Genomic DNA, 16,440 nt, shown 5'->3' on the forward strand with positions numbered 1-16,440 from the left:
TGAGTTAGAGTAAGCTCCAGGAGTTGGTGATGGACAGGGAAGCCTGGTGTGATGCAGTCCATGGGGTAGCAAAAGAGTCAGACCCGACTGAGCGACTGGACTGACTGATCTTTTGAGAAAAAGCCTCTTCCAGGTACAGCCTAAATGGGCATTGGTGAATGTATTCACTTATTCATTCATTTAGATGAGTTTATCAGGGAAGTCTTTTCTAAGACTGATATTCGAACAGAAACCTAGAGAATTCAAAAGAACAAGCCCATTTAAAATCTAAAGGTAGAGTGTACAAGACAGAAAGGGTGAGTGTAGAAGCCCCCAGACGGCAGCATGAACGGTATAGTCTAGGAACGGCTGATCCCAGTATGCCTGGAGCCGATTGAGTCAGGCTGAATGTGGCAGAGATGGGGCAGCTGGTTAGAGAGCAATGGGGAGAGAGGAACAGAGTCCCCAGGAGCAGATTCCTCCTGACACTGAAGAAGGAATTCACAGGGCCTGGACTCCATCTCAGGCCTGTCCATGCTGGCTGTGCTCGACTGCCTCTCCAGTGGACTCTGAACTCTCTGCTTAGTGCCTGTGAGGACGACAATGGAAGGATAAGACCCCCTCCAGACAGAGGAATCTTGAAGATCACATCCAGGCTACTCATTGCCTAAGAGGAAGCATACCGTAATCACACCTGTCTCCGGACAGGTCATAAACTTTTTTCGTATCTATCAGGATGTAATCACAGGCTTATCGATTATTAACTGGTTGGAATGTAACTGCGGGCTTATTGACTATTGACTGTTTACACATGGGGTAGGTGGTGGGTTTAGACACGTACACATGGGGTAGGTGGTGGGTTTAGACACGTACGCATGGGGTATAAAAGATTTTCACAAATGCTGGACGGGGTCCTTGGCTAAGAGGAGACTCTGCCTTGGGCCCGCCGGCGTAATAAACTGCACTCCACTATCTGCATTGTCCTTCTGAGTGAGTCTGTTTCCCGGAAAGCGTGGCTATAACAACACTAGCATCCTTTGGGTGAGAATCTACCAGCCAGGCAGAAGTTGTCAAACCCAGTGAAACTGAGCTGAAGCAGGGGTCATCCTGGGGTGGCTACTTGAAGCGGGAGGAGAAGAGGGATGTTGTGAGTGGGGGGTAGGGACAACACAGACCCCTTAATCACAGGTACAGAGCATCTGTCTAGCTTTCTGTCTGTTTATACTTTTGGCTTCACACTTATCAGGGAGCTTTTATCTGAAGGATTAGAGGAATGCATTCTGGATTTGGTGGTTATTCCTTGGGGAAAGAAACTTTCTCTACTCTCTTAGGTTCATTAACTAGGACATGCTAATTAAACTGATAAAAGACTGGTTAACTGGAAAAAAGAGTTTGTTTCATGTGCATAAGAGTAGTTGATGCCTTAACTTGTTAAAAGTTTATATACCTAACTTAGTAGGGAAAAGAGAGGGCAAGAGAGGCTTTTATGGGAAAAGCCCAATAGGTTTCTTTAGGGAAGCCCAGTGGGTTTTTAGGAGAACAGGTGAGAGATAAGAAGGTTTGTGGTAATGCTTGCCTACACGGGATGCACAGTATTTCTGTCTTCTTAAGGGTCATTAAGTGGATTTATGGTATCCTCATTGCCTAGAAATTGCTGCTTTTAGTCAGATAAGGAAAGCTGGGAAAAGGTTTTTTTCTGCATCTGTTGAGTTTCAGATGTCTTCAGCTTAAAGTCACCTTTATATCCAGAGAGGATCCCTACATTTTCTAATGTATATCTCATGGCATCTTGCACCTATTGTTCAAAAAAAGAAAAGTGCACATATGATTGACATATGAAACCAGTGCTCTTTGTTTAGAGAGCTGAGCAGAGAATACTTGCATTTCTATGTCTCCCCAGGACTGCTGGAGAAGGAAATGGCAACCCACTCCAGTATTCCGGCCTGGAGAATTCCAAGGACAGAAGAGCCTGGTGGGCTGCAGTCCATGGGATCACATAGAGTCGGACACGACTGAGTGACTAACATTTCCCAGGACTGCATTCTGAGCTCCCAGGACTCACCCTTGACATGGAGAAGCAGACGGCCTGCCTCTTAGCCTGCAGGGGGGCCTTTAGCTCATAGACCCCACCTCACCTCACAGCACCAGCCCAGCCTCCTGGGCACAGGACCCTCACAGGACCACCAGCAAGGCCCAGGGCTACAGATGACTCCCTCTTCCTCGCTTCCCACAGTCCCCATCACCACCCCACCCCTACTCCCCGCCCCCATGCCTTTTGTTTTCATTTCTTTATGGCTGCTCTAGGTCTTTGTTGCTGCACATGGGCTTTCTCTTGTTGAGGTGAGGGTGCGGGGCTACTCTCCAGTTGCAATGCTCAGGCTTCTCATTGTGGTGGCCTCTCTTGTTGTGGAGAAGCGGCTCATCTAATATGACTGGTGTCCTTTGAAGAAGAGGTACTTAGGACCCAGACACAAAAAGGAAAGACGAGGAGAAGACTTGCCTCTGCAAGTCAAGAAGAGAGGCCTCAGAAGAAAGCAACCCTGGGACCGGCAGCCTCTCAAACCATGAGATTGGACAGCAAGGAGATCCAAGCAATCCATCCTAAAGGAGATCAGCCCTGAATATTCACTGGAAGGACTGATGCTGAAGCTGAAGCTGAAGCTCCAATACTTTGGCCACCTGATGCAAAGAGCTGACTCTGCAAAAGACTCTGATGCTGGGGTTGCAAGAAAGGGGACCCCTTCCAGGGCCTGAAAGTGGGCTCTTGTCTAACACTCAGAAATGGATTGTCCAAGGAGACACTGTGCTGCCAAAGCAAGAGATTTTATTGGTAAGGGCTCCTGGGCAGAGAGCATTCGGGTGAGGGAACCCAGGAGAACTGCTCTGCCAGTGGCTGAGTCTTGGGTTTTATGGTGATGGGATTAGTTTCCCATTGTCTTTAGCCAATCATTTTGGCTCAGAGTCCTTCCTGCTGGTGCCCACCTTGTTCAGCCAAGATGGATGCTAGAGTGGATTCTGGGAGGTGGTCAGACATGTGGTGTCTCCTTTTGATCTTTCCTGAACTCTTCCGGTTGGTGGTAGCTTATTAGTTCAGAGCTCCTTACCAGGACCTCCTGTCATAAAACAACTCATGCAGATGGTTACTGTGGTACCTGGCCAGGGTGGGCGGTTTCTGTCAGTGTACGTCCCCTAACACTGGGAAAGATAGAAGGCAGGAGGAGAAGCAGACGACAGAGGATAAGATGGTTGGATGGCATCACTGACTTGATGGGCACGAGTTTGAGCAAGCTCCAGGAGACAGTGAAGGACGGGGAAGCCTGGTACGCTGCAGTCCATGGGGCTGCAGAGTTGGACATGACTTAGCAACTGAACAATAACAACAAATAGTGAGATGATAAATTTCCATTGTTTAAGTTGCCTAGTCTTGCAGTACTTTGTTATGGCAGCCCTAGCAAACAAATGCAGGCTCCTACATACCCCTCCAGCTCCACTGTCTCTACAAGACTCCCTTTCATCAGTTTCTAGAACTTGCCTTTCTCCCTCCCACCATGTACCATGTACAATGTCTATACCAAGTCATTCCCAGCCTTCTCTCTCTTGCTCATTCCCACCACTGAAGTGCAATACTGACTTTCCCAGCATCCCTTGCAGTACGTGGTGGCCATATGATTGTTCATGCATGCTTAGTTGCTCAGTCATGTCTGACTCTGTGACTCCATAGACTGTAGTCCGCCAGCTCCTCTGTCCATGAGATTTCCCAGGTAAGAACACTGGAGTGCGTTATCATTTCCTCCTCCAGGGTGGATTTTCCTGACCCAGGGGTCAAACCCACATCTCCTGCATTTCCCGCATTGGCAGGCAGATTCTTTACCACTGAGCCACCTGGGAAGCCCAGTCAGATGACCAGCTCTGGCCAATGAGCTGTGAGGGGAAGGATGTGACCAGGCCTGTTGCAAAGAAGTCCTGGGTTTTCTGGAGAAATGACAGCCTTCTGTTTGGTCCTCTCTGCCTCCTGCCTTTGAAAATCATCTGGATGTTTACAGCTAGACAGACAAGAGACCCAACTGGAGCACAAGAAGTAACATACAGGAGATGGTGGAACAGAGAGCAGAAAAGCCTAAAAGACAGACTGCAGCAGCTGGCCCAGTGCCAGCAGCCACCAACTGTATATTTCCTGTTGTGGGGAAAAATAAAATGGTTTAAGCCTCTGGCAGTCAGGCATTCCATTTCTAACCAATGTATGGCATGAGGCTTAGCACATGCTGTTCCTTGTTTCTGGACTGCTAGTACCTCCTCTCCCCAACCTCAGCTTAAGTATCACTTTCTTGGGGAAATGTTCTGCAAGCTCCTGACCAAGTCCAACCCCTCTGATCCACTCTTACCCTCCAATTCCCAGTAACACCCATTATGATGGCAACAGTACGTGTACTTGTATGCAATTATTTGAATGTCAGTCTTACCTCTAAGATCTCTTGAGAGTGTGACTGTATTTATATTTGTCACTGTTGTACCTCCAGTATCTATCACTCAGTATATGTAGAATGAATGAATGAATGAGACAAGGCGCAATCCCAGGGCATGCATTCATTCAAACTAGAGCGGTGTGACGCACATCATTGCCATTTATGAATATGTGTCTAATGAGTGAATGAATGAGTGAATGAATGGGAGAAACAAAGGCCAAAATAAACAGCACCTGTTCTCAAGGAGTTTAGAACTGACTCCAAAGCAGGACGTTTTTACTGGGAATGTGCAGCCCTGGAGGCATCTGCAAATTGCTTCAGGAGTCAGAGGGGCAGCCTTGACGCCAGACTGATTGAGAGCAGGGGTAACAGCAGTGGGCGCTGCCCAGGCCGAGGGAGTTTTGAGTGAGCTGAGTCAGATGGCAGACACACTGGCACAGGGCTCAGGGAAGAGTTGGTGGAGGAGGAAGCTGCAAGGAGTTCCGCATTCACTTCCGGAGGCTGCAGCCAGCTTGCGGGGAGGTGGGGAGGACACGGAGGGGGTGGCCATGGTCCTGCAGGCCGTGGGGAGCCCCCCACCCTGGAGCCTGGCGCCGGTGGACAGATCACAGTCTAGCAGTGGGAGACACAGAGCTCTGAGTCCTGCAGCTGTTAACATTCACAGTGGGTACCTACCCTTTTAATTGGATGGTTCCGAGTCCCAGGCAAGTTTCCTCCATACAAGCTGTCCTGGAAAACAGATTAACCCTGTTAACTGTGTCCAGGAAACAGGGCCTGACCATTCATCAGGGACTCTGGACCTGTCCTGCAGTTTCTCTTTCCCAGGCCAGACCAGAAGGCCGGGTCTCTTTAAAATCCACAGGGACCATGCTGACTCTGTTTTCCATTCGTTCACCCTCAGGGGCCATCTCCTACCTTAAAAAAAAAAAAAATCCCTACTATATATTAAGTTGATAACTGACAAAGGCCTTCTATGTTAACACAGGGAACTATACTCAGTATTTTGTAATAACCTATAAAGGAAAACAATCTGGAGAAAAAATAGATACATGTATGTATAACTGGGTCACTCTGCTATATACCTGAAACTAACACAACACTGTAAATCAGCTCTTCTTCAATAATATTAATATATATCTCTCCTACTTAAAATCTCAGATATCTTTTGTATGTTTTTTTTTTTTTTTTTTTTAATTTTATTTATTTATTTATTTGGCTGCTCTGGGTCTTAGTTGTAGCATGTAGGATCTAGCTCCCTGACCAGGGGTCAAACCTGGGCCTCCTGCACTGGGAGCTCAGAGTCTTAGCCACTGGACCACCAGGGAAGTCCCTGTATGTTTGTTTTAATATTTAATTTGGCTACGTGGGATCTTATTTGTGGCATGTGGGGGCTTTAGCTGTGGCATGCGAACTCTTAGTTGAGGCATTAGGGATTTAGTTCTCTGACCAGGGATGGAACTCAGGACCTTGCACTGGGAGCTTGGAGTTTTCTTAGCCAATGGACCACTGGTAAGTTCTCCTTTTCTACTGTTTATATCCAGGCCTTTTCAGCCCCCATAATTGCTGTGCCTCCAGCCACTGCTCTTATAGCCCATTCTCTGACCACAAAATGTATCTCCCCTTCAGAATTCTCAATCCTGGGGTTTCAGGGACAATAATCCTGTGAGCCTGAGACCCCCCCACCCCCCACAAAAATTCCATTTGCCATAAAGTCTTCTTGCTTGGTGATCAGTTACTGTTGTTTAGTTGTGTCTGACTCTTTTGCAACCCTATGGACTAAAGGCCACCAGACTCGTCTGGCCATAGGATTTTCCAGGCAAGAATACTGGAGTGGGCTGCCATTTTCTTCTCCACTGCTAATCAGATCCTCCCCTAAATCAATGAAAGGCTTCAGTCTTTAAATAGAAAGCTGTCTGATTCCTTTTGATTATACTCTGGTAGACGGGATTCTGGTTCCAACACTGCATTTGAATTGCAAAAATGTGTGGTGTGATCCTAGTGTCCGTCGACAGATGAATGGATAAAACAGAACATGTTTTACGTTCCCTGGCAGTCCAGTGGTTAGGACTCTACACTTAGACTGCTGGGGGCACCGGTTCCATTTCTGTTCCAGGAACTAATACGATGGACTGAGTATGATTCAGCTTTATTTATTTATTTATTTATTTTTTTTAAATAACTCTTTAATCATATTCACATAAGAGGAATAAAGGGCAGCACCAGGCCGACTAGGGAAGGGAACAAGGAGTTCTCCCTCTGTCCAAATGTCAGCCTGGCACCGTTCTGAGATCACACACACAAGTCGGGCTGGGTTTGGAAGTAGAATAAGGGAGATGACTGAAGAGACAAGGTAAGAGGGGAGAGAAAGGGCTTGCAGTAGTCTCAGTCGGTGGACTCCAACACAGATTCACTCAGCGCCAGGTCCCAGTAGTGCTCAGCCCCATGCTTTTTGAAATGCTCCCGAGCCATGTTCTCTGTAGGGCACTGTTTGAACTTCATCTCCCCAAAGCTCCGGTCTTTGGCTGTACCCTCCCAGACTAGTACACATTTGTTGGTTTTCTTCACAGCTTCCTCATCATCATCTCCCTTTGTGTTAGATGTCTGTTCATCCCACTTTATCTGATGCAGCATGAGACGCTTAAATTTCTCCTGGGCCTTGGGGCCCCCTTCCACTACTACCACGTTGACATCCTTGTGCAGTACTACCACCCCTGTCAGGTACAGCTGCCCAGCATTGGCCTCAATCTTGAACTTCTTGGCTGGGTTGCTCAAATTTCGAACTCTATATACAGATATGTGTACCCCCTGTGAAATGTCTTCTTTAAGCTTTTTAATTTTCTTGACCTTTCTCTGTTCTGCTGTAAGTTTTCGGGCAACATTGGCCTCTTCATGCGCTTTCTGTCTTTTTGCCATCTGAGCTCTGACATGGGCTTCTACCTTCGTGGGGTCTTGAACAGCTTCTGTTCCTAATACTCGCATCAAATTTGAAATTCTCACTTTGGGTTCTGGAGGAGGCATCAGGCCCAGCCTGACCTTCTCTTGTAGCTCCTTCTGCGCTTCCCTCCTTGTCTGCCGTCGAAGTTTCTTCTGTTCCTTTTTGGTCAGATATACTCCCAGAGTAACTGGTGTGTCATTGTCAACTGGAGGGTTGAGCTGGGCTGGATGTTCAACAAGATTTGTGATTCCAAAATAATCTTCTCTCTTGGGATTTTCCTCTGTAAGGTCAAAGCCATTGGGGATGATGTAAGAGTCCCACCACTCAATTTCAGGGATGTTGCCTTCCTTCAATTCCTTCTTAGGAGCAATGAGGGCCAGTCTAGTTGAAGTATGAATGCCTGTTTTTCGAGCAGCCTGTGAGATCTCTGCCTGCAGCTTCTCTAGTTGAGCCTTTGTCCGTAATCGTTGGGCAATCTTTTCAAATTTGCCCTTGTCATGGAATTTAAAAGTGCGTCTCTGGCGCTGGGAAGGGGCAATTGAGACTCGTGGATCAAAAAAGGTATTAGATTCCATGTCTTCTGATGGCTTTTCTTTTAGCTGTTGCTTGAACTGTTCTCTCTTCACTGCCCGAATATTGGCCTTCAGAGTCGGCATTCTGTGTGTCAGCTCAATCTCCTTGCCTGTTGCATCTACAGTTCAACCTTGTTCATCAAGAATCAGTGGTGTAGGTTTAGTTTGGTCTTTTAACTCCACCTTCGGGGGAGCAATGCCCATAGCATGGAGGTTGGCCAGGCCTACCATGTTGGCATTGCCGATGAGCCCTGGCTTCAGTGCCAGCTGGGCTTGGATGTGGGCTTGTAGTTCAGCTGCTTTCCTTGCCTTCTCTATGGCATCATTCATGAAAGTGGCGGCCTGGGAGGGCTGAATAGTGTTGCCAATTGGAAGTTGCTCTGGTTGGGAGGATGAAGGAGTCTTTGGCTGAGGTGTAGGGGGGCTAATGAAGCTCAGTTGCTTTTTCCTTTCCTCAATTTGCCGTGTTGCTGCCTCCATCATCTGTTTGATCTGGAGCTTAGTCAGCATGCCAGGACTCTCTGAAGGAGGCCCAGGGATCACTTCTGGCTCCTCTTCTACCTCCTCAAAACGGGGTATCCGTCGCTTCTTTACTGCTGATGATTCCTTGGAGATCTCAGAGTCATCACCAAACACTTCCTTTAGCTCTCGTTTCCTGCTCCGGTCACTGCCGGACTTGGAATGCCTAGAGCTTCGGCCTTCCTCCACAGCTTCAAACAGTTTGTCCACAAATCGGAGAGCAGAATCATCAAGAAAAGGTTTCAGATGGTCAGCTGCTTTCTTCTTGTCCATGCCCTTCCCCACACAGTTCAGTGCTGCTGTGACCACTGTGGGCTCTGAGAAACCCAGCACCCTCTTCACTGTCTTCTCTATCCATGGTTTCAGTTCATCCAGCTCCCTCTTAGATAGCGCCATTCTTTGGGAAAAGGAGGATAGCTCAAAACAGGATTCAATACTGCACCTCAATTCCAAGTTAACCTCCTCCCAGAAGTGCCACACATCAGGGTTCGATCTGGGTGTCAATTTTTCAAGATGTTTTAAGACATCTTTTCCCTCACAAACTTCAGCCCCTGAGACAGAGCCCGAACGTTACACCGGAACCGGAAACCCTCTGGCCGCCCTATGGCCTGCCTCGCTACCGCCACCCGATTCAGCTTTAAAATAGGATGAAATTCTGACACATCTCCAACACGAATGAACATTGACATCATGCTAATGAAATGAACCAGTCACAAAAGGACAAATACCGCATGATTCTGCTTACATGAGCTACCTAGATTAGTCAGAGTCAAACAGAGTGGAGAACAGAGGCTTCAGGGCCAGGGGGAAGGGAGGAGAGGGGAACTGGGAGAATGGGTGCCCGTTTTCAGCTGAGGATGGTGAGAAGGTTTGGGGGATGAAGGATGGCCATGGCTCCACAGCAGTGTGAATATGCCCACCACTGGGAGCTGTACGCTCAGGAATGGCTAAGCTGCTGGTTTTATATTCTGTGCAATTTTAAGTACTTTCAAAACTTTATTTTTGTTTATTACTTTTGGGTGTGCTGGTTGAGGAAAGCAGGGGCTTCTCATCACAGTGACTTGTTGCGGCGCCAGGGCTCTAGGGCACTTGGGCTTCAGTAGTTGCATGGGCTTAGCTACTCTGCAGCGTGTGGGATCTTTCCAGCCCAGGGATCGAACCCATGTCTCCTGCATTGGCAGGAGGATTCTTTACCACTGAGCCACCAGGGAAGGCCCTGTTTTGTGTCGTTTAACACATTTAGAAATTAAAAACTATGAATGGGTTTAGGAGTATTTGGAACAGACAACACACATAGTCGCGTACCTGTTCTGTGTGAAGCCCTCTGTGAGTCACGGAGACCGGAGTGCTCACACGGAAGATAGACATCACTGCAGAGAGGATGCAGCCGGTGCACTGCAGGCAGCTACGAAACGCAGAGGTGCAGGAGCTATAAATAGCTGCTAAGAATGGCTGAGGCATGCCCTGACTTCCAGATCAGCTCAGCTGTTCACTGCCTGGGAGATGCCAGCACTCACTGCCTGTTCACTGCCTGGGAGACACTCGTGTTTCCTCCTCCTCACGCCCCTACTTGTCCTGCCATGGCCCCCAGGCCCCCCTCCCTCTTGCTTCTTCCCAATGGCCCCATCAGCTGAAAACCCTGGGGTCCTGCCCTGACTGGGCTTCCAAGCCACTTTTCTTGGTTGTGGCAGCAGGCATTGCAGCAGACAGTCAAGTCTGGAGTCAGAGGGACCTGTTCACCTACTTTACAGGTAGTGAGATGGAGGGGCAGGAGGTGAGGAGCTGTCTCCCAAGTTCCACAGTCACCTGGAGGCAGAGCTGGGGGAAGAGGCTCTGTGCCTCCCTCCTTCCAAACCTCACTGTCCCTTGGGTGCCAGGGCCTCCCCAGGGGACAGGCCAGGATCCGGAACAGTGGCTGAAATTAATCTCTTTCTCTTCCCCAGGTGAGGCTAGGACAGTATCAGTCTGCCAGTGAGAAGTCCATCTATTCCCCCGACCCCTACCCCAAACTACTGCACAATGTCCATGTGGGCTGCGTGCTCAGTCGTGTCTGACTCTTTGCGGCCCCACGGACTGTAGCCCGCCAGGCTCCTCTGCCCATGGGATTTTCCAGGCAAGAATACTGGAGTGGGTTGCCATTTCCTACTCCAGGGGATCTTCCTGACTCATGGGTCGAATCAGGTGGATTCTTAACTGCTAGTGCCACCTGTCCATTTTGAATTGAAGAAATTGAGAATGAATAGATGCGGGCAGGGTTCTCTGCCCTTCTGCCCCCTCTCCTCCTAAAAGCAGGACATACATTTCCTGCAATTCTCATTCCGGAGATGGAAAGGTCAGCGTGGACATGAGTCTGCACAACCAGATCTTATAACAGAACCCCTATCTGTCATTAGTTTCCCGCATGCATTTCCTAGGCATTTCTCCACAGTTTATTGTCCCTTGAAGCCCAAGCCATGTTTCCTTTGTTAAATGGCATATGAACCCCTGAGTCTCACCATTTCTCTGATTTTCACTTACTTTTTATGAACTTCCATGCACGTAAACATGAACAAAAATTGAGTGCCTTTTATCCTGTCAATCTGCCTTTTGCAAGTCTAATTCACAGGCCATAAGAGTGTAGAGAAAGTTTTTCCTCCAACAAAACACACACCCAGACACCCGTATCAAGGAGTACAATATTATCATGTTCGAAAAGTCCGGTCCTGTGTGCCTCTGGTTTTTTGCTTTTCTTTCAGTTACACTGGCTTAGCTGCTCTGAGTCATGTGGGATCTTCCTGGACCAGGGATCGAACCCATGTCTCCTGCATTGGCAGGCAGATTCTTTACCACTGAGCCATCAGGGAAGCCTGTTTTTTAAAAAGTTGATTTATATTGGAGTGTATTAATAGTTAGTTTACAATGTTGTGTTAATTTCAGATGTACAGCAAAGTGAATCAGTTATACATAGACATATATCCCTCCTTTTAAAGATTCTTTTCCCATATAGGTCATTACAGAGTATTGAGTAGACTTCCTATTTTTTTGAAGCTATCTTTAAAAAAATATTTATTTAGGTGACTGTGATGGATCTTTTTTGTTGTTTTTTTTTTAATAATTTTTATTTATTTATTTATTTGGCTGTTCTGGGTGTTAGTTCCTGTGTGGACTTTTCTCTAGTTGCAGAAAGCAGGGGCTACTCTCTAATTGCAGTGCATGGGCTCCTCACTGCCATGGCTTCTTTTGTTTTGGAGTGCAGGCTCTAGAGCATTTGGGCTTCATAGTTGTGGTGCACAGGCTTGGCTGCCACGTGGCATGTGGGATCTTCCTGGACTGGGGATCGAACCCACGTATCCTGTATTGGCAAGTGGATTCTTTACGACGGAGCCACCAAGGAAGCCCGGCTATGCTGGATCTTTTTGTTTTTTTTTTTAAATTTTATTTATTTATTTGGCTGCTCTGGGTCTCAGTTGTAGCATGTGGGATCTAGCTCCCTGACCAGGGATCGAACCTGGGCCCCCTGCACTGGGAGCTCAGAGTCTCAGCCACTGGACCACCAGGAACGTCCCTGTGCTGGATCTCAATCATGGCATGCAGGATCTAGTTCTCTTTCTAGGGATTGAACTGGAGGTCCCTTACATTGGGAGTGTTGAGTCGTAGCCACTGGACCACCAGAAAAGCTCCTAGCGACTTATTTTATATTTAGTAGCATGTATATGTCAATTCCAAGCTCCAGTTTATCCCCTCTCCATCCTGTGCACCTCTTCTGTAACACATCCTGATCCTAAGCAAATCATTCTCCTGAGTCTTGTGTTCATCTGTCCTTTGGTTTTCTTTACACTTGTTTTTACCTACACATGGATTCCTAAATAGTACATTACTAGGTTTGCCTGTTTTAAAATTCTGTTTAAGTGGAATCTAACTCATATCCGTTTCTTGCTGATTTATCTTGTGTTCGTGAGATTACTCTATATTGATGCACGTGGCATAGTTTATAGGTTTTTCACTGTTGCATCTGAGGGCTTCCCTGGTAGCTCAGACGATAAAGTATCTGCCTGCAATGTGGGAGACCTGGGTTCGATCCCTGGGTCGGGAAGATCCCCTGGAGAAGGAAATGGCAACCCAGTTCAGTACTCTTGCCTGGAAAATTCCGTGGATGGAGGAGTCTAGTAGGCTACAGTCCATGAGATTGCAAAGAGTCGGACACGACTGAGCAACTTCACTGGTTCACTGATAGCCCAGTTGGCAAAGAATCTGCCTGCAATGCAGGAGACCCTGGCTCGATCTCTGGGTTGGGAAGATCCCCTGGAGAAGGGAAAGTATTCTCCAGTATTCTGGCCTGGAGAATTCCATGGACTATATAGTCCATGGGGTTGCAAAGAGTTGGACACAACTGAGCGACTTTCACTTTCACTGTTGCATGGTGTTCCATTGTATGGCCCGCCCGTTTTACAGTTGATGAACATTTCATTGCCTCCAGTTTCCGGCTATTAAAAACGATGCTGCTCTGAATATTCCTGCACATGTCTTCTGATGAGCACGTGCACGTGTCTTGTTGGGTGTATGCTTAGGAGTGGGCTCCCCGGGTGCCTCAGTGGTAAAGAATCTGCCTGCCAATGCAGGAGTCGCAGGTTCAGTCCCTGGGTCTGCAAGATCCCCTAGAGAAGGAAATGGCAACCCATTCCAGTATTCTTGTCTAGAAATCCCATGGACAAGAGGAGCCTGCTGGGCTACAGTCCTTGGGGTCACAAAGAGTCAGACACGACTTAGAGACTAAACAACAATAGTGCTTAGGAGTAGAATTACTGGGTCATTGGTAATCCATTATTTGGTAAGGTCAGTTTTTCAGTGTCGATACTATTTAGTCCCGTCATATCCTGCTGCTCCACATTTTTACATTTTAAACTGTATATCCCAGAGAAACTGAACACTCCCAAGTCCCTGTTCTTACTCCAGGCTATGGCCCAAGCTGCTGCCCTCAGCAGTTTAAAAAAGATGTAATCTTTCTCAAGTGATCAAAGTGTTCTGGAGTTAAACAATGCTGATAGTTGTACAACTTTGTGACTGTGCTAAAAACCACCAAATTCTGTACTTGAAAAGGGCAAATGGTACAGTATGTGAAGTGAGTTACATTTCAATTAAAAAAAAAAATTGTCTGACTTGAAGTTTTGGTCATCTGTGAGGTTGGCAATGGTAACATGTAGTGGTTTGAATGCATATTTTTCTGATTAATATTGTATTTGAAAACCCTTTCATCTGTTTATAGAACATTTGTACTTCCTCTCCTTTTGCCTATTTTACCTTTTGCCTTCTTTTGCCTATTTATGCTTTTCTTTTGCCTATTTTTCTGCTAGATTGTTTGCCTTTTTCTTATTGATTCCTAGGGGCTATTTATATATTTTAGGCCCTAATCCTTTGTTGATTATGTGCGCTCAGTCGCTCAGTTGTGCCTGACTCTTTGCGACCCCATGGTTTGTGGCCTGCCAGGCTCCTCTGTCCATGGGATTTCCCAGACAAGAATACTGAAGTGGGTTGCCATGCCCTCCTTCAGGGAATCTTCCCAACCCAGGGATCAAACTATTACAAAGTCTCTTATATCTCCTTCATTGGCAGGTGGGTTCTTTACCACTAGCACCACCTGGGAAGTCCTCTCAGCCACAAAAGAATGAAACAATGCCACTTGCAGCAACATACATGGATTTAAAGATTATTATAAATGAAGTAAGTCAGACAGAGAAAGACAAATGCCATATCATATATTAATGCATATATGTGGCATCTAGGAAAATGGTACAGATGAACATATTTGCAGGGCAGGAATAGAGACAGACATAGAGGATGGACATGTGGACACAGGAGGGGAAGGGGAGGGTCGGACGAATTGGGAGATTAGGATTGACATGGATACACTGTTGTGCTGCGCTTAGTAGATTCTTTGCAACCCTGTGGACTGTGGACCACCAGACACCTCTGTCCACGGGGATTCTCCAGGCAAGAATACTGGAGTGGGTTCATATATTCACTACCATGTGTAAAATAGCTAGTGGGAGGCCACTGTGTAACCCAGGGAGCCCAGCCCAGTGTTCTGTGACAACCGGAAGGGATGGGATGGGGTGTGGGAGGGAGGCTCAAGAGGGAGGTGATACAGATACACTTATGGCTGATTTCCATTTTACAGCAGAAATTAACACAGCGTTGTAAAGCAATTATACTCCAATAAAAAATATAAAACAGTGAGGGGTCTGCGGAAGTGTGGGGTGTGGTCTGGGACAGAATGTTCGAGCTGTTTCAGGCTTTATTTCAGGGCTGGAAGCAAGGCCAAGATTCAGCGAACTATTTGAAGTCTGGATTCAGCCAGTTGATGAGTCTCTGGGAGGAGGATCCATCTGGGAGATACTGCGGGAGTTTGGTGTGCAGAACATGCAGTGAAGCAGGAAGCGAAAGGGTTGAGGAGATGATGCTATCAGCTGTTGTAGTGAAAATATGCTTCTCTTTCTCAATTTTTTCTTTTGGCCCCTCTGCCCAGCTTGCGGCTTGTGGAATCTTAGTTCCCCCACCAGGGGTTGAACCTAGGTCCTCTGCAGTGGAAGTGCCAAGTCCTAACCATTGGCCTGCCAGGGAATCCTGAAAACAAGCCTAATGAGCAGAGTATGAGGGAATTGCTAGTAAGACTTTGTGGTAATTATGTTATCGGTCACAGGAGTTGCCATGACAGTAGCCACCCCACTACCAGAGCCAAACACTAAGAAGGTGGAGGAGGGGTTCTCCTGATGGTGGGGTGTGAGCAGGGCTGTTTCTAATTTCTGCAGCCCCTTGGGTCCTGTAACCTGGGGCGGCTGCAGGCTCAGCTTACCCCATGCACCAAGCTTACTCTCCTTTGTCCTCCAGTGGCTGGTCTCGTCTTTTACTTTAACTGAAATATAGTTCACATACTACAAAGTTCACTTTTTTTTGTCTTATTTATTTTAAATGAAACAAAGATGAATCTTTTTAAAGATTAAAGTGTACCCTCCGGGGACTTCCCTGGTGGTCCAGTGGTTAAGACTCCACACTTCGAATGCAGGGGACACACGTTCCATCCTTGCTCGGGGAACTAAGATCCTTCAAGCTGCATCCTAACAATAAATAAATAATAAAACTAAGGGTACAATCTGGTGGTTTGTAATATAGTCGCAAAGCTGTTGTGACTCTATTAGCTGTGTAACCATCACCACTGCCTAATTCCAGAACATTCTCTCATCACTTCAAGAGCTCGCACATCTCTTCAGCTGCTGTGGGCAGCAGCTTGGGCGATGCTGCAGCGGAGAAGTAGGGCTTCGGGAGGGCTCAGACTCTCTCCCACCCTCGACTTCAAGTGAGGAGGTTTCAGGGCTGCCCTGAAGGTCGTCGACGTCTGTATGGGGCACCCAGGCAAGCTGTGTGGCCTCAGGCTTTGGCAGGTGTGGGTGCTGGGAAGCTGCTTGGCGAGGCAGGCACGATGGAGACCAGGGTGGGATGGCAATATCCCCAGGGGGTTGACATTCAAGACAGACCCCCCACTCCCCCCCACCAATGACATCTTCCCCCCTCCCCTAGCACTGGTCTCAGCTCTGGAATCCGCACTTCTGGGGTTATAGCTTAAGAGTCTGCGGTTGAAAATGCCTTGTGGGGGTGACTCCCTAAACAGTTATCACCACAGCCTGATCCTCTGAGAGAGTTTATCTCTGGGCCAAGGGTGGTGGAGCTCTGAGCCTGAGAAAGGAAGGAGGAGGGGCTGCCTTCTAGAAAGCAGAGGAAGGAGGGAAGATCAAGGGTTAGCAAAATTCTGCTGGGCCAACCACATGCACTAGGTCTTGTCCTCAGCCTCCAACCACATGCACTAGGTCTTGTCCTCAGCCTCCATTTGTCATCCCCACACCTCAGAGGAAGGCATTAAAGGGCTCCTTCACCATCTTCTGGATCAGTCCTGCAATGGTAAGAATTCAAAATTTTAAGAAGAACATATATTATTTCCCTG

General features: G+C 47.4%; 1 protein-coding gene across 1 annotated transcript; it reads right to left on the minus strand.

Moving 5' to 3' along the window:
• Positions 1-6,694: 6,694 nt before the first annotated feature.
• On the minus strand, positions 6,695-9,040 carry LOC133072553 (U4/U6 small nuclear ribonucleoprotein Prp3-like). The gene is given in 1 exon segment (XM_061165929.1): positions 6,695-9,040. A coding segment is annotated over 1 exon segment (2,040 nt). The 5' UTR covers positions 8,865-9,040; the 3' UTR covers positions 6,695-6,824.
• Between the last annotated feature and the right edge of the window lie 7,400 nt (positions 9,041-16,440).

The sequence above is a fragment of the Dama dama genome, chromosome 18 (genome assembly GCF_033118175.1).
Source record: "Dama dama isolate Ldn47 chromosome 18, ASM3311817v1, whole genome shotgun sequence".
Taxonomy (NCBI): Eukaryota; Metazoa; Chordata; class Mammalia; order Artiodactyla; family Cervidae; genus Dama; species Dama dama.